The sequence below is a fragment of the Nannobrachium achirus genome (assembly GCF_963921795.1).
Source record: "Nannobrachium achirus genome assembly, chromosome: 12".
In the NCBI taxonomy this organism is placed as follows: domain Eukaryota; kingdom Metazoa; phylum Chordata; class Actinopteri; order Myctophiformes; family Myctophidae; genus Nannobrachium; species Nannobrachium achirus.
The window spans coordinates 6,452,238-6,478,150 of NC_137832.1; the positions used below are offsets into that span (position 1 = coordinate 6,452,238).

General features: G+C 42.6%; 1 protein-coding gene across 1 annotated transcript in view; it reads right to left on the reverse strand.

Moving 5' to 3' along the window:
- The window catches only part of LOC308295003 (uncharacterized protein), a gene marked incomplete at its 3' end in the record, with an annotated part of 61,661 nt that overhangs the window by 24,306 nt on the left and 11,442 nt on the right, over window positions 1–25,913 (reverse strand). Inside the window, exons 7-10 of the mRNA XM_080737939.1 lie at window positions 25,619–25,720; window positions 14,929–15,031; window positions 8,051–8,105; window positions 5,913–6,013 (exon numbers count right to left, since the gene is read on the reverse strand). Of these exons, the coding sequence (XP_080594065.1) occupies window positions 5,913–6,013; window positions 8,051–8,105; window positions 14,929–15,031; window positions 25,619–25,720 (361 nt within the window). The remainder of the gene's footprint in view (window positions 1–5,912; window positions 6,014–8,050; window positions 8,106–14,928; window positions 15,032–25,618; window positions 25,721–25,913) is intronic.

The window sequence follows — 25,913 nt, forward strand, 5'->3', positions numbered from 1 at the left end:
CCATACTTTTTTTTACATTTTCGTCTTCGTACATGTCTCTAGTTTACATTTTGGTATGATAACTCTTCCAATCGCCCAGCTTATTGACAGTTATCACTCCCTAAACAAACCAATATCCATATGAAACAGTGATGAGTATATACTGTATAGTGTCGTACGATGTGTACTTCCGTAGGATTTTTGTGCTATTTTTTAATTTTTTTTGCAGATCCTGGTTCTAGAGAGTCCAAACTATGAGAAAATGATGGGTGCCAACTCTTATGGACCCCCACCCCCTATCTGGGGGTCATCTAGTTTGGGGCCTCCCAGAACAGTACGCCAGCCAGTTAATGTCCAATTTTCTTAATATTAGGGTTGTTTTGTAGGTTTTAAAACATTCTGAGTTCATTTATTACAATTTTGAAGCAGCCAGAATAACCTTTCTGACATTTGGTTGGGGTCTTTCCTCACCTGGGACCCCCCAGACGCCGGACCCCTGTGCCTATCTCAGTACTCGCTCTGCTCCTGCTCCAGAACAATGTCATATTAGATCATAATTGAATAAATGTTTTTGTTGCTGGACTCTGAAAACAAAAATGAGTAGTAGCAAATACCAGGGGTCTTCAACAGGGGCTTCGGGACCCCTAGAGGGTCCTCAGAGTTACTACATACATAGTGTACTTCTAATGATTTTTGCGTAACTTTATTTGTTTACTGCTTTGGCTTTTATAAGGACCAAACTGTCAGAAAATGATGGGTGTCAGATTTTCCCAACCCCTGCTCCTTTTCTGGGGGGTCATCTATTTTTAGGACATTGCAGAACAGTATGCCAGCCAGTTAATGTCCAATTCTCATAATATTAGAGTTGTTTTGAAGGTTTTAAAACATTCATATATTGCACTTTTGAAGCAGCCAGAATAAGCTTTCTGACTTTTGGTGGGGGTCTTTCCTCACCTGGGACCCCCGGAATGACTCCTGAGCCTATCTCAGTACTCATTACAGTCCTTGCTCTGCTCCTGCTCCAGAACAGTGTCAAATTAGATCATAACTGAAGCATAAAAGCTTTTGTAGCTGGGCTCTGACAACAAAAATGAGTAGCTAATACCAGGGGTCTTCCACAGGGGGTATGGGACCCCCAGGTGGCCTCAGAGTTACTACAAGCCAGAAATTGGCACAAATTGGTACCACCCAAGGTGACCATACTTTTTTTACATTTTCGTCTTCGTACATGTCTCTAGTTTACATTTTGGTATGATAACTCTTCCAATCGCCCAGCTTATTGACAGTTATCACTCCCTAAACAAACCAATATCCATATGAAACAGTGATGAGTATATACTGTATAGTGTCGTACGATGTGTACTTCCGTAGGATTTTTGTGCTATTTTTTAATTTTTTTTGCAGATCCTGGTTCTAGAGAGTCCAAACTATGAGAAAATGATGGGTGCCAACTTTTACGGACCCCCACCCCCTATCTGGGGGTCATCTAGTTTGGGGCCTCCCAGAACAGTACGCCAGCCAGTTAATGTCCAATTTTCTTAATATTAGGGTTGTTTTGTAGGTTTTAAAACATTCTGAGTTCATTTATTACAATTTTGAAGCAGCCAGAATAACCTTTCTGACATTTGGTTGGGGTCTTTCCTCACCTGGGACCCCCCAGACGCCGGACCCCTGTGCCTATCTCAGTACTCGCTCTGCTCCTGCTCCAGAACAATGTCATATTAGATCATAATTGAATAAATGTTTTTGTTGCTGGACTCTGAAAACAAAAATGAGTAGTAGCAAATACCAGGGGTCTTCAACAGGGGCTTCGGGACCCCTAGAGGGTCCTCAGAGTTACTACATACATAGTGTACTTCTAATGATTTTTGCGTAACTTTATTTGTTTACTGCTTTGGCTTTTATAAGGACCAAACTGTCAGAAAATGATGGGTGTCAGATTTTCCCAACCCCTGCTCCTTTTCTGGGGGGTCATCTATTTTTAGGACATTGCAGAACAGTATGCCAGCCAGTTAATGTCCAATTCTCATAATATTAGAGTTGTTTTGAAGGTTTTAAAACATTCATATATTGCACTTTTGAAGCAGCCAGAATAAGCTTTCTGACTTTTGGTGGGGGTCTTTCCTCACCTGGGACCCCCGGAATGACTCCTGAGCCTATCTCAGTACTCATTACAGTCCTTGCTCTGCTCCTGCTCCAGAACAGTGTCAAATTAGATCATAACTGAAGCATAAAAGCTTTTGTAGCTGGGCTCTGACAACAAAAATGAGTAGCTAATACCAGGGGTCTTCCACAGGGGGTATGGGACCCCCAGGTGGCCTCAGAGTTACTACAAGGGGCAAGCCAAATCTCTGGTCACCCCAACCTCCCAGTCAGCCAAGACATCTGACTGGAAAATACCCTCCACTCTCTGAATTCCATCCATTTTCTTCAATTGGTGGAAGCTCAGGGCAATTTGTCAAGTATCATTTATACTGCATTGTGATGTAGCTGGCATGGAGGATATGTGGTAGCAGTGCAGCTCCAAGTTCTTTGACTGAAATCCCATCCCATTACCCTGCATTATCACAGATGCGGGGTTGTTGGACCAAAGTGCTCCAATTACTCCAATGTTGATGGAAATAAGTAAGCCTTGCCCAGCCCTGAGGCTCATAGGGCAGGAGTCTATGTCCTGTTTCAGTGAGGCAGCTTGATGTACAAGTACCCCTGGACAGTGGACATAATAATAGTTTGTCACAGGGACATACTAATCCAGCCTTTGATGCTGAGGTCATACATTCAAGATGTATGACAAGATGACTGTGTGTGTGTGTGTGTGTGTGTGTGTGTGTGTGTGTGTGTGTGTGTGTGTGTGTGTGTGTGTGTGTGTGTGTGTGTGTGTGGTAAATGGACACGTTGTTTTGCATGCCCGCTCTGACATCACACTCTGGCTTCACTGTGATGGCACACTAACAGAATCCCTTTTATGACCATATATGGAGTTCCTTGATGTCTTCAATATTAAGCCCATATCTAACAGGACTTCATATGGGAATGCCCATATATGGAGGCCACATCGGCCACATGCCACACTAACAGAATCCATATATGGCCAAGACAGATGGCCAAGACAGCCTATATCTGTGTGACTGGTTCTATAGACAGGGATCTCCATGAAGGGTATTGATGTCAGTTGTCATAACAAATAACTGAGTAAGCATGTTTGGGCTCTCACAGCACATCTCAATATACAGTACATGGATCTGTACATCTGTACACCGATATACATCACTGGTCAGATGGCAAAGAATTGGCACCCTGAGGCATCTTACTAGTAAATAATACTGAGAATACTAATAAACCATCAAGTACACTACATAAACCCAGGATGCATAAAACTAACAGTTTCTAATATTATTCAAAAATAGTTAGCAAATTGCAGAACTGGTTGCAAGAATAGGGCCAAAACTGGAATAGCCATTTGGCTGGCCCCCTGTAGTAACTCTGAGGACACTTGGGGGTCCCAGACCCCCTGTGGAAGACCTCTGGTATTAGCTACTCATTTTTGTTGTCAGAGCCCAGCTACAAAAGCTTTTATGCTTCAGTTATGATCTAATTTGACACTGTTCTGGACCAGGAGCAGAGCAAGGACTGTAATGAGTACTGAGATAGGCTCAGGAGTAATTCCGGGGGTCCCAGGTGAGGAAAGACCCCCACCAAAAGTCAGAAAGCTTATTCTGGCTGCTTCAAAAGTGCAATATATGAATGTTTTAAAACCTTCAAAACAACTCTAATATTATGAAAATTGGACATTAACTGGCTGGCATACTGTTCTACAGTGTCCTAAAATAGATGACCCCCCCAGAAAAGGGGCAGGGGTTGGGAAAATCTGACACCCATCATTTTCTGACACTTTGGTCCCTATAAAAGCCAAAGCAGTAAAAAAATTAAGTTACGCAAAAAAATCATTAGAAGTACACTATGTAGTAACTCTGAGGACCCCCTAGGGGTCCCGAAGCCCCTGTGGAAGACCCCTGGTATTTGCTACTACTCATTTTTGTTTTCAGAGTAAAAAAAACTAAAACATTTATTCAATTATGATCTAATATGACATTGTTCTGGAGCAGGAGCAGAGCGAGTACTGAGATAGGCACAGGGGTCCGGCGTCTGGGGGGTCCCAGGTGAGGAAAGACCCCAACCAAATGTCAGAAAGGTTATTCTGGCTGCTTCAAAATTGTAATAAATGAACTCAGAATGTTTTAAAACCTAGAAAACAACCCTAATATTAAGAAAATTGGATATTAACTGGCTGGCGTACTGTTCTGGGAGGCCCCAAACTAGATGACCCCCAGATAGGGGGTGGGGGTCCGGAAAAGTTGGCACCCATCATTTTCTCATAGTTTGGACTCTCTAGAACCAGGATCTGCAAAAAAATAATAAAAAAGTAGCCCAAAAATCCTACGGAAGTACACATCGTACCACACTATACAGTATATACTCATCACTGTTTCATATGGATATTGGTTTGTTTAGGGAGTGATAACTGTCAATAAGCTGGGCGATTGGAAGAGTTATCATACCAAAATGTAAACTAGAGACATGTACGAAGACGAAAATGTAAAAAACGTACGGTCACCTTGGGTGGTACCAATTTGTGCCAATTTCAGAATTGGCCCCCGGCCTACTAATCATCTCTGTATAGTACCAATTTTAACAATGTCTGTGACATTCTTAAAATTGGAACAATACAGAGAAGATAAGCATGGTCCAAAACTCAACCCGTTAGAGTTCTATTCTTCTTATAACTCTATGAGCTGAACCCTAACCTAGAGATAGCAGCTAGGGTTAGGGTTTGAGGCTCAAATACTGTCAAATCAAATTCTGACAAAATGTCAGTCAGCTTGCCTGGGCAGACCCATGGACATGACACATTAAGCATTTTTAGCTCACATGAGCTTAGAAAATGCCCCTAATAACTAGACAAATGCTTTTCCCAGATTACTTTGCTGTCTTCTTCCCAGGATGCTTTGCTGTTAAACAATAATTCCTGACAATAATGACATTCTCTTTAATTGCTGTAAAAATGTATGTTTTCCCTCCCAGAATGCTTTGCTTTTAACAGCAAATTTACAGCAATTCCTATGATAATTACATTCTCTTAAATTGCTGTAAAAAAGAAATTTTCTCTCACAGAATGCTTTGCTGTTTACAGTATAATACTGTCTGATACTAATACAGTATAATACTGTTCCGATTTAGCTATAAATTTACAGCAAGGGCTAACAGTGTATGTTTGTGCGCTGAATTCAAAAATGTACGGATCCAAGCACTTTTCCCATGGGATCTGGTCGTAAAATAAGAATTAAAGATGGCTCTAATTCACTTACAAAAAAAAAGATCTTCTTTAAGTAGCATGTGAGTGGTCTATCTAGGGGTTTTTCATGATTCTGAATGCATTGCAAGCATTTGTTTTGCACAAAAAACATTCCTTGGGCTAAAAATGGACCCCACAAATGTATGGTTAAGTATGGTTTAGTGATGAGTCATCACTTTTCACAGTTTTGTAGGGTCCATTTTTAGCCCAAGGAATGTTTTTTGTGCAAAACAAATGCTTGCAAATGTGTTATTTAAACTTCATAGATGACAAATCCACTGAGAAATGGGACTCCACGGTCACGGAAGTATCAGAAATTCCCCAAATATTATCGTTTAGCGTCAGTAAAAGTGTAAAACCATGTTCACATGAATGACATGAATGAGCAAAATTAGTTTGAGTTTTATTTTTCTTCTTTTTTTAATGGTATGCTGTTTGGTTGGATTTTTATTATTCATCACGTTTTCCTGATTTTATTTAATCCTGACAAATATTCTATATCATATGTTTTACATTATATGTAAAATACTAAAACTACGGCTTGGGGAAAAATGAATAACACTTGTAAAACTATAATCACCTTGTCACCAATAGGAAGGGGAGATGTTGATCTCTGACTTATGGACTGCATCCACTTCACAAGAGGCTGTTTTATGTTCAAGTGCTCATCACTGTCTTTCTCTACAGAAGAACAACAAACAAACATTCATTACACATGATGAGCATAGAGGACATGAGGCATACAGTAGGCCTACATTGTTTTATGACTGTACATAAATATCACTTTAAACTCAATTAAACCTTGTACCAGTGGTACACGGTCAACTAAAAGGAATAAAAGGTATTTACAAAGGAGGGTCAGGGGGACCATACTGGGTGTGTATAAAGTGTACTTCTGCCTGGTCTATTACTGAAGCTTATCTAATAAGACGAGTTCTTCTCGCAGGGTGATTAAAATAACGAGTCAAACAAAACCCAACAACTACATTTCGCATGAACACGGCTAGTAGCGACAGGGATTTCAGACCCGGAAGCGTCCCGGAAGTGTAGTTTACGATTCTTAAAAGGACAACTCTGCCTTAAATCACTTCTAGGCAAATTTTCCTACTTGTATTGATCCAAAATTACTGTCCATGGGTAGCCTGATTTCAAGACTCTACGCTGGAGCTTAAGAGTCTGAGCCTGTCTGCATACTATTTGATTGAAAAGGGGAGGGGATTTCAAATTTGAAATTCCCAATCACAAGCGATCTGGTGGGAGGGGTTGTGTTTGACTTTTGCACACAAAACAATCCCTCCTCCCCCTCCCCTCAATGACATGCACCCAACAGGTCACTGTCTTTGATGTTTCACTGATTAGAGAGAATCACTAACGAGCTATTCGACACTTGTATGGCTCAATCAATGACTGCCCTTTTGAAGTTCAAAGGGAGCAATTAAGAACTCTGGTGAGCCACGCAGCCACCCCTCCCTCCACTGTTTCTGTTGATTTTCACCCCACCCCCCCTCTCTCTTGCTTTGAATTCATTGGTCGGTTTCGCTCGGTTTGAGAGGTTTTCGTTAGCAAGAGCCACGTCATATGACACATCCAGACCAAGAGATGCAGTTCACTCAGAGAGTGGGCGGGTCTATTGGCTGGAGCCAGGCTAGTCCATGGGGTCTATTAGGCAGAAATTCCCCTGTTGTCCAGTTTCTCCAGCAGAACCCAGCAGCCCTCACAGCATAGAGTGGAGCCTATAAGCCTATCCCTTACTATTTGTTGCGGTCAAACGTGATTTTCCTTTTCTAGTTGTCATTACAAAAACAGCCATGCCTTGGTTGTCCCAGACAAGCCACCACAATCTCATAAATCATGTTTTGGGGTAAACATTCGTCACAACTGCCAATCAAAGTGACTGTACTGACCAATCAAAGGGCATCTTTTCTGGGCAAAACACATAAAAGCATAACATCTGTTTAGCATAGTGTGATGGCTTGTGTGGGACAACGATGGCATGGATGTGTTTGTAATGACAACTAGTAACACATTCATAAAAAATAAAAACACTTATAACCACAACAAATAGTGTAAAAGCGATAGGCTTGCCTTATAGGCTCCACACCTATGCTAAGAGAGCTGCTGGGTTCTAAAGGGGAAACAGGGAATTCTGCCTAATAGACCCATGCATGGACAGTAATTTTGGATCAATATAAGTAGGGGCCTAGAAGCCTAGAAGTGATTTAGGGCGGAGTTGTCCTTTAAGGCAGAATTAACTAAATTTTTGCCAGAAACAGGATATATCAAATATGAATGAATATCATAAACGATGCAAGGCCAACATCCTGACAAAAATGCCAGGAATGATTTGTTTATTTTTGGAACACAGTTCTTTGACGGGATCTAAGATTCCACTAACGGGAATCGGGAAGATAGCGCCCTCTAGCGGCAGTGACATCAGGACTTCGGTGGCCTATACTTGTAGGTTGCCCCTCCCCTCCAGTATGAAGTAAGAGTTAAATGGACGCATGTTACTGTTAGTTCAAACACAACCCTAGACTCACTATTCTGTGTGTGTGTGTGTGTGTGTGTGTGTGTGTGTGTGTGTGTGTGTGTGTGTGTGTGTGTGTGTGTGTGTGTGTGTGTGTGTGTGTGTGTGTGTGTGTGTGTGTGCGCGCGCGTGTGCGTGCATGCGTGCGTGCGTGAGATAGAGGGAGAGAGAGTCAGAGGCTAGAATCTTACCCATACTCTTCTCCAGCTCAGACCACTTCTCTTCCATCAAGTCATTGTAATCACCCTGTGTTTCACAAATCAACAGACAATGAGAGTCAAGCTACATCAAGCTGTTAACAGTAAGGCTGGAACGATTTCTATTTAAATCGCGAATTGAACTGAAATTGACGTTCGATCCACGTGCGGGTTGTGCATGCGTGCTTCTGACGGGGGAGAGCACTCGCTCCTCGTGTGTGTGTATGTGTATGTGTGTGGCTCCACCTCTCTCTCATTCTTCCTCTCTCTGTGTACGTGTGTGTGTGTGTGTGTGTGTGTGTGTGTGTGTGTGTGTGTGTGTGTGTGTGTGTGTGTGCAGCTCCATAGTGCAGCGCCTAACAGCAGTATTTCGGGAGAAAATTGGTACACATCATCTTTGGAGGCCACTCTTCGATTTAAGAAACCAAGCCACTTAAAAATCAAAGATGGCGGCCCCCGAAATCCAAGATGTCCGTCCGAAAACTTAAGGTAAAGGTGACTAAAAACGTTATCCTTAGATCGACAACAAGTTTTGTCCAATGACTTTGGAATTATGGTTGGAATTATGGTTTTTGGTTTACAGCAATGTGAGTTTAGTTCTCTCTCACACTCCATTGATTTTAAGACCCATATTTGATTTTAAGACCCATAATATGGGTCTTAAAATCAATGTATTTGGAGTTCTAAATGAAAAACCACGTTTTTGGACGGACATCTTGGATTTCGGGGGCCGCCATCTTTGATTTTCAAGTGGCTCGGTTTCTTAAATCGAAGAGTGGCCTCCAAAGATGATGTGTAGTTTGTGTACCAATTTTCACGCTTGTATCAATAAGTGAACGATTGCTCTTATTATTTGCTGTACTACCAGTGATCCACGTCTCTCATTCTCACTCTGTGCGTGCGTGGGAGTGTGAGAGAGTATCTGATTACACAATCAAGTCATCAGCCACTTCCGGTCACCGACATACAGTACCAGCTCACAAACTCACTTCAACGCCCCCTTGTGGTCGGGGCGGGCCTCCTCCTTCTAGCGAGTCAGCTTTGACTACAAATTTCCACCCAAATAATAATATAATCCAGGTTGCTATCCAAACAAAAACATTCAATATAACAACAATAATTAGACCTAGACAACAAGGACTGCTGTCAGCCCCAGGTATCCAATCCAGCCATGGCAGCGTCCTTTCTAATCTCCGCACACTGAGATGTGACACCTCACCTGCAGACTCACCTGTCACCTCACCATTTGTGATGTGTCTGCTCAATGTTAGAGTTCTCTCAAACAAATCATTCATCTGTAGGGATTTTATTACATCGACAAATTCAGACCTGTTTATGATAACAGAATCATGGCTAAGTCCAGGCGATGTGGGCGTGGCAACTCTTCTGGAGATCTTCCCGCCAGACTTTCTATGTTTTAATCACCCTAGATTAAGTCATACTGGTGGTCTAGCAATGATTTATAGAAATAACATTAAATGTTCCCCGGTTGACTTTGGTAGCTTTTCTACTTTTGAGATTTTCTCTATTTTAATTAATGGTAAGACCCCTATTTTATGTGTTTTAATCTACAGACCACCAAAACGTGTTTCTGGATTTTTAGATGAGTTTTCTGAGCTTCTATCAATTATTATGGCCCAGTACGACAGAGTTATCCTGGCCGGCCACTATAACATTCATGTTTGCTGTCCCTCATCTGTATTTGTTACAGATTCTATTGTACTGTATGAAACTTTTAATCTGACAACGTAAATAGCCCAGGGACATACCCTCGACCTGCTGCTCTCTCATGGTATCTCCCTGGACAATGTGAATATTTTAGAATTCCCCTCCTCCGACCACAAAGCAGTACACTTCAGCACTTTGCTCCCTCGTCCTGCTCCTATCCCACGCACATTATCCCGCTCCCGGACATTTGACTCAAACTCCAGGCATCAGTTCCATTAGGCTTTTTTAGTTACCCCATTCAACTCCACCACCCATGCCTCAATGCCAGTCAATGAAAAAAAAGATAGGCTCACCTCCTCTTATGACCATCTCAGAGGATTGATGTCAAAGAGGCCAGAAATAGCTACTTCTCCAACCTCATTACCTCACACTCCCATAACTCCAGAGTTCTGTTTAAAGCCATTGACAAAGTTATCAATCCACTGCCCACCCAGCCTCTGGAAGCCTTCCCTGAAAAATTGGAGTTCCTCCACCACTTTATAAACAAAGTGGAAGGAAAACGACTGCAGACTCATGTGGATGAGAGAGAGAGAGTGAAATCCTGATCAGTGACACACGCTGAGAATTATTTGTGCCCTGCTCTGTTCTCTGTGTAAGCGCATGCGAGGCGCAATACAGGTTCGTGGCCCCAACAGAAGTGGAATTGGAGCGGAGGACGGTCCTCGCTCCTTGAACTACAAGCCGCTCTGGCGCATTTTAAAACTTGTTCGCTTACGCTCAAACGTTTTATTCTTATTCTTAATATTACTCTTATTAACACATTGGATGGCATCTAATATCAAATTATTTGGATATTCAATGCCACCATTCACTTACGCTTGTGGACACAGAGACAGAATAACCAACATTTCGCACAGACAAGCTGCCTTCTTCAGGGTAAAATAAGAATGGTGTGTGTGACATTAAATACCTGGATGGCACCCATTGCCAGTGTGCTTACTCAATCAGCCCATTTACTAGTACTGGGTTGAGATGGAGAGCAGGTGAAGACTCAGATTTACAAAAATAGGAAACAGGAATAATGTCTCAGGCGAATGGCCAATACAATACATGTCACACAAACCATCACTGCTACCACTCTCTCCACTTTCACCACCTGCCTGTCTGACATTAAAACCTGGATGCAAACTAACTTTCTAAAACATCGAAACATCAAGAGGCTTCAACGATCTATTTTCTTAAAACTCTGTCACCTATGGGTCTTAATATTGACTTTGATCTCTGTTTCTATAGGCCTTCTGTGTTCTTTTTGTTTTTCTTCTGTAGTTGTTCGATTAGGCTATTTAGACATGTAGGCCTATATGTATTGGCCATTCGCTTGTGACATTATTCCTGAATTTATGTAAATATGAGTCTTCACCTGTACCCAGTACTTTTCCACTAGTAAATTAGCTGATTGAGTGGGCACACCCCACTGATCGGCAATGGGTGCAATCTGTGTATTTTTTCTGCATTTTATTTTGAAGTATCACTCTGAAACGGAAGCCTCTGATTTTCTGAACCAATCAGAAGGGAACAGCCTTTTAGGGGATGGGATGGTAACGTGATGCGCAATGTCATCGTTTGTAGCCACCATTAGCCTGAGCCAGAGTGCAGAACGTGTGTTACCAAGTTGCTTATTATTCTATCCTATAATGTTTTAAGATACATATTTTAGTGTGCTGATTAAATTTACAATGAATAATAGTCTGGACATCATCCTGAATTACATTCAAAACGGAATAGCTCTATAATTAAAAACAGCTGTGTTTGGAGGAATGCCAGCAATGGGAATAAAACAGGTGAATGTAATCAAAGGTTAATTTTTTATCCTGAAGAAGGCAGCTTCTGTCTGTCTGTCCGAAATGTTGGTCATTCTGTCACTGGCATGGCGGAGGGTTAGCTTAGAGGGGGCCCCACTTGCCCCTAATGTTGAACCTTTTTACAGCCTACAAAAAATATATAGTTTATATAATAGTTTTTTTTTTTCTTCTTTTTTTAATAAAGAAAAATCTAAAACTAAATTAAATGTAGGACCTAAATGAATAGCATGTAGGCCAAAATCACGAAACACACCAGGCTGTCACCTGACTGCAGAAGCAGTGTACATAAGTTCACGTATCACATACAAGGAAGGAACATGCAGTTAATGTGGAAATAAAGGCTGGGCATATGGAGCCTGGAGGTGGACGCCGGGTGTACCATGATCCTACTACTGAAAGCGCGACAGCTCATGCATTTTCCAATGTTTACGTTGCTTTCAGAATGTATCTTTCCCTGTCTCAGTAGCGGGGAAAGATCATTCGCATGGGGCCGAGGGATCGGGGACGACAAGGCTAACCGGGGCGGACCCCCACAGGGGCCGATATACATACCCTGCATGTTTGGCCTTAAAGTTTTACTATGTAACTTTTTTTATAAAACAAATCTTAAAATTGTCCTAACTGTTAAATCGCTAAAGTTTTAGAACACCCACTCCGTTATTTTCAGCTTCTGAAGCCTTCTCTTTATATGTTTTCTATGAGCCGTGAGGGGGGGAGAATTTCGCGCCATGATTACGTAATCTGCATCATCTGTATACGTTGTGTATACGTTGCCCAATCACATCGCCGATCATGCACACATGGTACACTACCGGCCAATGCAGCGCATCTTGAAGTGGGGTCGCCATATTTGTAGTCGCCCGTGTGTCTCTTTACTCAAAAGGTAATTCTCGCCTACCAGGCAGGGTGAAATAGTCCGTTTCTCCGGAATGCCTGAACGCACAGGAACCAGGGACCCCTCTAAAGATAGCTCTCGGCGTTGTGGAGGCAGACGCGGGGGTGTGAAGGTACGAAAAACGGGCGAAAGACGCGAACGCGACCGCGGTTTGCTATATGGCTACTGACCACTAGTTGAGAATCTTACACAGTATAGCTTTAATGTAATGTTGCATGGTTGGACATTTAGCAGCAGCGCCGACTGCAGTGCTTTCTGAGAATCTGAGTGACAGGCTGACAGCTGCGTGTGGGAGGGCTGCAATGATATTATATGACCGTCTAGAATAATAATAGGCTAATGGCAAAAAACTAATTACAGTAACTGGCGCCCTGGCCAACTCGGGAACAATGTAAATAGGGGATGAATGCCCCGCCCTTCAATGCAAACCCCATTATACCTGTTGTCATAGGATCTGTTTTGACCATCTATTTGCATGTGTCCATTTATGCCCATATATGGGGATATCTGTCTGTCTACGTCCATTGTATGTCCATATACAGTATGGAGATCTCTGTAGGACCCGTTTTGACCATCTGTTTGCCTGTGTCCATTTATGCCCATATATGGAGTTATCTGTCTGTCTGCGTCCATTTTATGCCCATATATGGAGATCTCTGTAGGACCAGTATTGACCATCTGTTTGCCTGTGTCCATTTATGCTCATATATGGAGATATCTGTATCTGTCTGTCTGCATCCATTTCATGCCCATATATGGAGATCTCTGTATCTGTTTGTCTGTGTCCCTTTATGCCCATTATGGAGATATCTGTATCTGTCTGTGCCTCCGACTGTGTTGCAGACACAGTGCTGGTTCCCCCTTTAATGCAAACCCCATTATACCTGTTGTCATAGGACCCGTTTTGACCATCTGTTTGCCTGTGTCCATTCATGCCCATATATGGAGATATCTGTATCTGTCTTTTTGCGTCCATTTTATGCCCATATATGGAGATCTTTGACCATCTGTTTGCCTGTGTCCATTTATGCTCATATATGGAGATATCCGTATCTGTCTGTCTGCATCCATTTTATGCCCATAAATGGAGATCTATACAGACACAGTGCCGGTTCCGGAAAACCCTGATGTCAGACATCAGAATCCGAACCTGTCGTGCTGGTTCCAGAAAATCGCGTATCGGATCGGGTCGAGGCCGGGCACTGCACTACCTGCTGCGTCGGGGAACGCGCGTGCCGAATTTGAAATAGGGAATGAATGCCCCACCCTTTAATGCAAACCCCATTATACCTGTTGTCATAAGAGCTGTTTTGACCATATGTTTGCCTGTGTCCTTTTATGCCCATATAGGAACATCAGAATACGTAACCATGGCATTTTTTGTTGACTCATGTGGTGTACGTGATCTCAGAGCCTTTTATGATGTGATGTCACAATGAGTCAGTGCTTGCGCCGATTTCCTCCGGAACAGCCTGATGTCAACAATCAGCCCCGCATAAGGAGATTCCGAACGTTTTGCGCCGGTTCGGGAAAACCGTGCGTCGGTTCGGGTCGAGGCCCGGCACTGCACTCCGCGCCGCGGCGGGGAACGCGCGTGCCGAATCTGAAGCCGGTGGGACGAACGGTTCAGACAGACAGACAGACAGACAGACAGACAGACACGCAGACAGACAGAGATTTCTCGCATTTATAGATAGATTATAGTAATCCTGGTTGTGTCTAATAAACAATGTTGTTGTATATCGATGCATGCGCACATTACGCATACCATCTGCTGGTGTTTGAGACACACAGTCACACAGACACACTTTCCCCAGGAGGAGTGGAGGAAAGGTTTTATCTCAGATTGGGGCAAACATGTAGCGTGTTGTATTGATATAGATAGACTTTACCATATGGGCTCATTGGGCTGTATGCAGACAACATACATATACTGCACCCAGCACCACCTCCATTGCCATTTGCAAAAGGGCGCCCACCCCCTCCTTAATTGCAGGCGGGATTTTCAGCGACATCACTGCATTCTGTCTCTGTGTCAACAATAAGAATTGGCATTGGCAGCTATGGGTTTGCGGCTATACTTTTAATATTTAGTTTATTCTGTTGACCTGCACCTCGCATGGACTGGTGTGCACATTTTTGATAACCAACAGACTGTTCTTCAATTGAAATTACATTTACTTCCTGTATTTCGGAAAAAAACATTCTGGGAATCAGTTTTGAAAATAGAAGATCTACAAGCTCACCCTGATCTTGGGCTATGTCCAATGCTTTATTCTCTCAAAACCAAATATGTTTGCCTAAAATAGACAATCTAAAAGCTCACGTGTTGCATTGTGATGCATTTTAGAATAAGGACGCTAGGGTTCATCCCTATTTTAGGTAAAAGTATTAATATTCACTTTTCTTTTCTTATGTTCTCTTATGTCAGAATATAAGGTTCTTACATAGCTGTCAGCTGAAACATATCTGTTCCTCTCCATGTTCTGAGCCTCCGTCACCAGGTCCTTAATGTCCTCAGCTGGGTCTCCTGTTGACATCCACGCTACACTGCTCACCGACACACAGCGAATGAAAGAGACAAAGTCTGACATCAGATTCAACTCATCATACTAAAGTCAGGACATGGAAAAACTAAAAACATAAAAAAAACATTAGAAAATACACAGTGGGCATATTTGAGGAAAAGTACTATGTTTTTTCTACATTTTATGTGTGGAATCCATTACTGCCATATTCCGAGTGCTACGAGTCACCGTTTTGTCATAACTTGAGAAATCAAGAGAGAGAAGGAATATTCTGTTTATCCGGGTGCCTTCTTCTACCCCACCAGTTGTGCACTTGCTTCCACACTATGCACAAATAATAATATATGCCGTGGGAAATCCATTATTGCACATGCGCAACTTTTCAGAGCTGCTACGCACAATTCGTCACGTTTTAAAACCTACAGCCGTGCTCACACACAATCATCAGAGGAAACGTTGACATCACTGTGCCTACTGTGCACCAGTGTTTCCCTATGCATGAAGGAGTGGCGGGCCGCCACCCACCCACTCACACACACACACACACACACACACACACACACACACACACACACACACACATTTTTTTTTATTATTGGTTTTTCGGGGGATTTCTTTTCCGTTCTCCCTGCTAAACACCGTTCGATGGAGAAACATAGAACTCACTCTTGCCAAGTAGCACTCTCTCGTCTATGCACTGTTGTATTAACTGGTTGACTGCCAACATTGTTTTTCGACTTACTGTATGTTGTTCCCTTCCACGCTTTCTGAGAGTTTTTCCACTAACCTTCATAGAATATTCAGTGTCGCTCCGATTTGCTCGCGGGAGCCATCAAAATATGTGCACGGGTGTCCTGGAATAGGAAAATAATCCCTGTCCACTCGCGACGATCCACTCCAAAGATACTCGCTTCCGTGGCTTGCGCACAGCCCCCCATACACGGCTAAAGAATAAAAATAAAGAGATAAAGTACAATAGTGCAATAAAAGTACCATAGTGCAATCCTACTGTACCTAATCAACAGCAGGCTGCTGAACCAGTGCTTGCACAGCCTTAGCCTAGTGCAGCTAGACTCTTGGTTGTAGGGGAGGGTGCTGTTACTTTCCACTGTGTTTGCATTGTCCACTTTGGTTGTTGAGTTCCACTTTGTTTCTTGGGTTTCTGGGGCTACTCTGATTGGTTGTAGTGGCGGGCGTATCACCTTTGCGCTACTCTGATTGATTGTAGAGGAGGGTGTATCACCTTTGCTTTTACGTTCCACTGTGTTTGTATCGTCCACGTTGGCTGTTGCGTTCCACTTTGTTTCTTGGGTTTCTGGGGCTACTCTGATTGGCCAATCGCGTGTGCTTGAGTGACCCAGATGGATGAGATGCCATCTGACTGCAGCTCAAGGTCAACATCAACATCAACAGGGATGTTGCTTTGACAGGTATTGCTTTTTCCCCCGCAGGACGCCTGATCACCCTCCCCAAGAAATGAGACGCTCAAAGGGGTTGCCGGTTTAGTTGCCGATGGCCCGACCATGAACTGGCAGTACAAGATTACATTTCCTTACGCCAACAAAAGACTGATGTTGCACTGTTTTTTTTTTTTGTTGTTTTTTGGGCGGGGTTGATGTAAAATGACATGCTGTGACACAGTTTTTTTCTTTTTTTAACCCTAGGATGCATGAGTGGGGTCAAAAATGACCCCAGGGGTTGTTATTCTTCAATATCTTTAAAATTAAAAGTTTAAATATTTTCATATTCCAGGTATTCCTCATAAAACATGTTTGTGACATGAGGCCATTTGCATTTTTATCATTCCTTTGATTATTTTTAAGAAATTGCAGTTTTTGTATCACTACCCCACTCTTCCATGAGTGGGGTCAAAAATGACCCCAATTAAAATCAATGCATTTTTGCAATAAACTACTTCGCTCTCACACATAACTCTGACATACTTTTGCCTAGCAACGTGATTTCAACTTTAAAACACTCACACGACTTTGGCCTTTTTTCCGCCAATAGGGACGAGCTGGAATTGTTGAAGCCCCGCCCCCTCTGTCTACTAAACGCGTGCAGCAGGTGTCACACTTTGCTGTCACACTTTGCTCTCACACGTAACTCTGGCATACTTTTGCGTAGCAACGTGATTTCAACTTTAAAACGCTCACACGACTTTTTCCGGACAATAGGGACGAGCTGTAATTGTTGAAGCCCCGCCCCCCCTGTCTTCCTATTGGCTGGGCTTTAAACATCCATAACTCCAGTTCGCAGCATGGTACCGTCTCGAAATTTGGTGTCTGGACTTAGAATGCCATAGGGATGAGTTGCAATTGTTGAAGCCACGCCCCCTCTTCCCTCCTATTGGCTGGGCTTTAAACATCCATAACTCCAGTTTGCAGCATTGTATACAGTCTCGAAAATTGGTGTCTGGACTTAGATGGCCAATATAGACGAGGTGTAATTGTTGAAGCCCCGCCCCCTCTTACAAGTCTGTTGTTTCCACCCGCCCTGACGGTCGCTTACTGGTAATAGTAGTAATAGTAGTAATAAAAGTAGTAATAGTGTAATAGTAGTAGTAATAATAGTTGCGACCGTAGATTGCAAGTACCGGTATGTGAACGGTCAAATCTTGTCCATATGTATGTATGTATCTCTGTCACGCCTGACACTGTGGGTCTATGGGTTTGTCGCTCTGACATCAAGCTCTGATGTCACTGTGATGTCGGGGGAACCACTCTAACAGAATGGGTTTGCCGCTCTGACATCACGCTCTGGCTTCACTATGATGTCAAACTAACAGAATCCCTTTTATGCCCATACATGGAGTTCCCTGAAGTCATTAATATTAAGCCCATATCTAACAGGACTTCATATGGGAATACCCATATATGGAGACCACATCGTCCACATACAACACTAACAGAATCCATATATGGCCAAGACATAAGGCCAAGACATCCCAAATCTGTGTGGCAGGTTCTACAGACAGGGATCTCCATGTATGGGCATAAAAACGTTTAGTGTGACATCACAGTGAAGCCAGAGCGGCAAACACATTCTGTTAGAATGGTTCCCCTGACATCACATTGACATCAGAGCTTGATGTCAGAGCGACAAACCCATAGAACCACAGTGTCAGGCATGACAGAGAGACATACATACATACCTACTAGGGGTGCAACGATACACAAAATTCTCGTTTCGGTTCGGTTCGATATTTTGGTGTCACGGTTCGATACTTTTTCGATACAAAAAATAAACAGAAATGTCCTTGATTTATAAATGTATTTTTATAACTATGTATTATTTTGTTTTAACTTTGAACAATACGGTACCCAACCTATCGGGTAGTGGTTCTCTAAGTGGGCTCTGCGGACCCATAGGGGTCCTTGAGGGGGTTCCAGGGGGGATGTGGAGTGGTATTGTATTGTATTGTTCGATACATCGATACAGGGTCATTCGGTTCGATATTTCTCGGTTCGATTCGATTTTCGATATTCGGTTCGATATGTTGCACCCCTAATACCTACCTACAAGCTGTGACCGTTCACATACTAAACTTGCGACCTACGGTTGCAACTATTATTATTGATATCACTACTATTACTATTACTACTACTATTACTACTATTACTACTATTACCAGTAAGACTCCCTATTCGGGAGGTAAGCGACCGTCATGTTGATGAGATGAGTGTAGACATAGTGTGTACCGATTTGCGTGATTTTAGGGTAAGAATTGTAGGAGCAGTGTCCAAATACTACTATTACTATTACTACTACTATTACTACTATTACTACTATTGCCAGTAAGACACCCTAAGGGCGAGAAGTGACCGTCAGGGCGGGTGGAAACAACAGACTTGTCAGAGGGGGAGGGCTTCAACAATTACAGCTCGTCCATATTGGCTGTCTAAGTCCAGACACCAAGTTACGAAACGGTACCATGCTGCAAAATGGAGTTATGGCTGTTTATAGCCAAGCCAATAGGAAGACAGGGGGGGCGGGGCTTCAACAATTACAGCTCGTCCCTATTGGCCGGAAAAAGTGCCAAGTCGTGTGAGCGTTTTAAAGTTGAAATCACGTTGCTACGCAAAAGTATGTCAGAGTTACGTGTGAGAGAAAAGTGTGAGAGCAAAGTGTGACAGCTGCTGCATGCGTTTAGTAGACAGAGGGGGCGGGGCTTCAACAATTACAGCTTGTCCCTATTGGCAGAAAAAAGGCCCAAGTCGTGTGAGTGTTTTAAAGTTGAAATCACGTTGCTAGGCAAAAGTATGGCAGAGTTACGTGTGAGAGCAAGTTGTTTATTGCAAAAATACATTGATTTTAATTGGGGTCGTTTTTGACCCCACTCATGGAAGAGTGTAGGTATTGGTTGGTCATGCATCCAAGGGTTAATGACAGATGCTGTGACACACTGTGGTACTTAAATACATATTCTATACCATAATTGTAATAATTATGATTTAGTGCATTTATTCTTTAGTCTTTTGTTTTTGGCATTATTCTAATTTAGGGGGGCTTGGTAGCTATTTGATTGATTTTCAGCCATTTTGGCCAAAGTGTGCAGTTTTTTCTACCTTTCATTACACAGTAGGTTGTGCTATTTTTTTATGTATGAAACATAAGCTTTTAGCCACATTTCTATGTGCCAATCACAGACAGACACTTTATTAAGTGTGCCTGCCATGCAATGCAATGGCAAAACACTTATTGTAATCCGCCATACTTAAGTAAGTAAGTGTTTCGCCACAAATTTCGGCACGTAATAACTGCCGCACGATTTACACCACCGCCGCAATATATACATCAAAACGTGCGGCTCGGCCGGGAATGGTGTGCTATTACTTTTCTTTCCGATCCGCGTTACCATTGCGACGTAATTCGCAAAAGACGACGCCAAAAAACCCCATTCACTTAGAATGGGGGAAATTTCGGCACGTAATAACTGCCGCACGATTTACGCCACCCCCGCAATATATACATCAAAATGTGCGGCTCGGCCGGGAATGGTGTGCTATTACTTTTCTTTCCGATCCGTGTTACGATGGCAACGTAATTTGTAAAAAACTATGCGCAAAAACCCCCATTGACTTTGAATGGGGGACTCGGAAAAAAAACCCAGAAACTTTGACGCCACATAACTCTGCCACACTTTTGCCTAGCAACGTCATTTAAACTTTAAAATGCACACACAACTTTGGTCTTTTTCCAGCCAATAGGGATGGGCTGTAATTGATTAAGCCCCGCCCCCTCTGTATTCCTATTGGCTGGGTTTAAACAGCCACTAGTCCAGTTCACAGCATGGTACCGTCTTGAAACTTGGTGTCTGGACTTAAACGGCCAATAGGGACTTATTACTTAAGCCCCGCCCCTCTTAAGCCCCTCCCCCATCTTCCTATTGGCTTAGCTTTAAACAGCTATATCTCCAGTTTGCAGCATGGTACCGTCTCGAAACTCGCTGTGTGTACTTACATGGCAAATAGGAATGATCTGTGATTGCTTAAGCCCCGCCCCCTCTGCATTCCTATTGGCTGGGCTTTAAACAGCCATGTCTCCACTTCCCAAAACGTTACTGGTCTCAAACTCGGTGGGTGGTCCCACAGTCCCAACGGCTAACCGCTAATGCTAATGCTAACAAATGCTAAGGCTAACAAATGCTAATGCTAACACATGCTAATGCTAACAAATGCTAATGCTAACACATGCTAATGCTAACAAATGCTAATGCTAAAAATGCTAATGCTAACACATGCTAATGCTAACAAATGCTAATGCTAACACATGCTAATGCTAACAAAAATGCTAATGCTAACAAATGCTAATGCTAACACATGCTAATGCTAACATATGCTAATGCTAACAAAATGCTAATGCTAACAAATGCTAATGCTAACACATGCTAATGCTAACATATGATAATGCTAACAAAAATGCTAATGCTAACACATGCTAATGCTAACAAATGCTAATGCTAACACTTGCTGATGCTAACAAATGCTAATGCTAACACATGCTAATGCTAACAAATAATAATGGTAACAAATGCTAATGCTAACACATGCTAATGCTAACACATGCTAATGCTAACAAATGCTAATGCTAATGCTAACAAATGCTAATGCTAATGCTAATAAATATGTTAATGTTAAAGCTAATGATAAAAATGCAGATGTAAAAAATTTGAATAATGATGTTAATGTTAATGCAAAATGCTAATGCTAACACCAACTGCTAAACAAGGATGCTAATGCTAACACCAACTGCTATACAAGGTTGCACACACTTAGCGAGCTGCAGGCACACTTAAAATTTCTCAGAAATTTTCTTTTCTAGTTTACTAGTTTGTGTTTATTCAATTTTCTGAGTGTTTCTACATTTTATGTGTTGAATGTTGTAAAGTTAAAATACTTTTGGAATGTTGTTTCTAGCTGCTACGGAGGCTGAGAAATAAATGTTTTAGTAGACATCGACACTTCTGTGAAGCTTTCCAGGAAAAAACAAATCAGACTTAGTCCAAAATGGGTTAAAGGCCCTCTTACATCTTATGACTTTGAAAAGATTTCTCAGTCATAATAAAATCAAGGCGAGTCGTGGCGCGGTGGTTCGACCCGACTTTTACCCCGACATGAGACCCAGAATCTGTCACGAGAAAATCAAACTAGTTTGATATTTTCGCAAATCGGGGCTGAGTCTGAATGAGTACAATGATGTAAGAACCAAAACAGAATGCTAGTGACCCAATAGCTTCATTCCCCAAGATGCCGAGCTGCCAGCCTGGTCGGTGCAGCTTTAGCTTTAGAGTGATGCTGACACGACAGCAACCGTGTATCATAAAGTACATTATTCAAAACATTCAAAGTTGATAATAAGTTAATATAGGATCAATCTGCATCGGCTAACTGGGTAACGTTAACCGACGGACAGTAACTGGCTGGCTGGCTGGCTGACTGGTTGGCTGGCTGGCTGACTGGCTGACTGACTGACTGACTGACTGACTGGCTGGCTGACTTGCTGGCTGACTGGCTGACTGACTGGCTGAATGCATGACTCACCCCAAAAAGCCTTCACTTGACCATGACTAACTTTAAGCAACATTGTTGTGTTTGTGTTTACGATCTGTTTTCAGTTTAAAATGTTGCACTTTACCTGCAATTTTATACCTTTTACCTCTTTGTTTTTATGATGAGTAGCACGAGTAACTGAATACATAACCTGACTTTGCCAGGTGGTCTCTCTCGGTAGTCCTCAGACGAGCTTCCATCGGAGTTTCCAATCTTTCCGGTTCTCCATACACCCGGCCAGCTCCGAAGAGCTTTCAGCTCCCGCATCCTTCTTCAGGACGTCCACATACGTTAACGTGGAACGTCCTCGCGATCAATGCCCGCGCATTGGTTCCCACAGGACCAGCCTGCTGGCCGGGAGCTCCCGATGTCTGTGGCAGTGGCCGGCCAGCTTCATCCTCCTAGCTGCTACCTTCTTGCTGAGCCTCGGCAGTTGCCTGTACAGGTCCTTGTTGGTAATGTGGATGTTCTGGTCCACATTCAGAACAGCTCGTAGCATTCTGGTGTAGCACCAGTGGTGAAAGTGAGCCGGAACGGCCGGAACCCCCGTTCCGTTAAAACATTCGGGGCCGGAACGGCGTTCCGTTAAGAAAAGGAGAAGCCAGCTGTCAAAATCCCATGTTAAATAAGCTGCCACAAACGCACGTCCAGGAAGAAAGCAATAGCCTATACTAAAGTCAGATTAACATACAGTAGGCTACACAAGTGTTACTAGTTAGACTATATTTTCTGATAAAGTGCTTCTAAATTATTCCCGTGGGTTTGTGTAGGTCAGTGTAATCGATTCTGTTCGTTTCAGTGTTTGACACGGAGCGGGTAGAGTAGAGGTGGGACGTTCGTGAACGAATCGAGTCGTTTGAACGGCTCTTTGAAATGAACGATAGGATTCGGTTCACAGTAGGGAGCCGTTCCTTCGAATGAGACAGTCTTTTGAACGGCTCTTTGAAAGGAACTGATCCCAGAGATCTGGCTCACTTAAAAGAGCCATAAATCCCATCTCTAGGCGAGACTCGTCGTGTCTGAGGCACTGTGCCTGCCATGGTGCCTGCATGCGATGCAGCCTAGACCAAAGCCAGAATAGACCAAAATGATTCTATTCTGCATCTAGTGGAAATACTCCAGTAAAGTAGGCTAGGCTATACTTAAAACATGTACTTAAATACAGTACTTTTAGTAAATGTACTTAGTTACTTTAGATAACTGGTTATAATAATTTTAATAATAATATATTATATTATCTGGAATTTATATAAAGCTTTCAAACATGCTTTACATGTGTGTGGGGGCCTGGGGAGACAACAAATAAGAGAGCAGGATATGGTGACTTGACTAGGATAGAATAATGTTGCTCTATCAGCATTTCTTTCTTTGTTGATGCTGCTACTGTATGTGTTTATGTGGATATGCTAAACAAAATGTTGTTGTACAGTGACCATAAACATCTTATCTTATCTTAGGTGATTCTGCTAGCCGTACTGCTTACCCTTCTGTATGGAACAATGAACAATATGAAGAGGCTTATTATAGATATTTCCTTTAGGATTTCAATCATGTTTCACGTTACAGTAAGTGTAATGCCGTTGCCTAATTCAGGTGTAGGACCTGTAGTGTTTTTTATTGTGTGTATAACCATGCCAAAATGCAGTTTTCTATGCATTTCAGGTGTTTTGGGGGGTTAGAGCCTCCCAATTTTTTTTTGGGACAGTTCCGGCAAGAATTTCAAACCACTTTCATCCCTGTGTAGCACCCATCCAGGGACTTCTGCAGGGTGGGTGTCAGGGTCCAGCTTTCGCAGCCATACAGGAGGACAGACTCCACAGTGGCGTGGAATAGGCTCAGCTTTATGTGTCGGGGGAGATTCGAGCATCACACTCTTGACATGCCGTTCAGGGCCCTCCACGCTAATGCCTTCCTGACCTTAAGGTCCTGTTCTGTGGAGTTCATCCAGGAACCCAAGTATTTGAAGTCATTGACCTCTCGCAGAGCGTTGCCATCTGATGTTGTAATCGGCGGATGGTCCATGTGGATGTTATAGGTGATTACCTCAGTCTTCTTTGCATTCAGTCTGAGGCCAACCTTAGCACATTCCACCTCCACTCTGTTCAGGAGTTCCTGCGCCTGCTCCACACGGTCAGACACCAGGCAGATGTCATCTGCGTAGTCTAGGTCTGCCAGGGCTACAGCAGGGTTTCTACTAGACTTCCTTGGTGTAATTGTGAAGCCAAGCTCCTGCTCCCGCCCGTTGATGGCTTTCCTGAGCGCGCAGTCCAGAGCTATGATAAAGAGGAAGGGGGCAAGAGTGTCTCCCTGCTGCACCCCTGCTAGGATTTCGAACTCCTCGCTGATGCCATCTGGGGTTACCACCTTAATATCGAACTCTCAACTGAGGTCTCAATACAGCTTGAGACCTCAGTTAAGAGATCAATACTGCCACCATCTGGCAATTAAGTCAGGTTGTGGAATACTGTGCAATACTGAATACTGAGTAGCACAGACTATTGAGTGTGGAATACTGCAAAAATAATTTTCCAGCTTAGGTTACCTAGTTATGCCTAGTCTGGGATCACTTCATTTTACAGGGTTTGATCCGGTCGGGAGCGGAAACCACTTTACGTCATGTTGTAGTCCTAGACGGACTACAATTTGGCCGGAACTATCAACCGGATTCAGTTTTAACCCAAAATATTCCCCTGCACCCAAGGACATAGTTTTTTATGGCCTACCTAATAAACACCTTGAGTTTTGCTTTTGAAAAATTTGTTTGGTATGTGCATCTTTTAGTCCAACTCGTAGCGACTGGCAAGACTACACTAAGCTACTCGAGCATTTAAATAGGGATTGGGGAAACAAACGAGGGGAACTAAATCAAAGCGACGCCGCTTCTTCTAGTGGTTTCCGCGCTTTAGGCGGAAACCAAACGGTCTGTTGTGAACGAACATCAGGCTTTCTCCCCAGAAAGACTCTTGCAGTTTTGAACCATTTATCTCATTGTTTTACAATAAATTAAATTTATCTTGTCATTAGAAGAAGCACAGAGCCATTATATGGCCACATTCAATGGTGAAACATCAATTGTGGAGTTATCTGTTTTGGATAAAAAAGATTATAGTTGGAGTTATCCGTTTTTGCCAAAAAATCAAAGTTTAAATGAAAACAAAAACTATTTTCTAATAAAGTTACATTTTTTATGATACATCTATTTTGTTGTAATTTTTACTTAGTCAAATCCATCCAACTTTAGGGTGGATTTGTGAACATTTATAAAAACCTGTTTTTGCAAATGAACTCATATTGTCACACACATACAAACAGAGCTACCGAATTGTGTTGACAGAGGAATTATAAAAAAAAAACAAGACCCTTATTTCACTGGCATACACTGGATTCTTATGTAGGACATATTGAACTTTAAAATAAATGCTATTTGCCGACTTTTCCTCAAAAATGCCGCTTACTTTTTTAGACATTTTCGGTCCTGACAATTAAGCTGGTCAGTCGTCAAGAAGATGGTTAGAAAACATTGTATTGTTTCTGATCTCTGTGTGATGAACACTCACAGCACACAGACATAATAGTCACGCCAATCCTGTTTGATGTCTTTATGCCAAGACTTTGTCGTGTCTGCTGCAGAGAGGGGGAGGGCTGTGATGGAGTCCAAGCTGAGAGAAAGACAATGATAGAAAAGACAAAGAGACAAAGAAAGGGGAGGGAGAATGATTATATTATTATAGTGATGCAGCAGCAGCGAGCACACTATAGTTGTTCTCACTGTTTATAGACCATATTCTCCTCAAAAAGACCTATCTACTCCTACACTTCTCAAATTTGTGAGATACTGTAGTTTAAAATGGA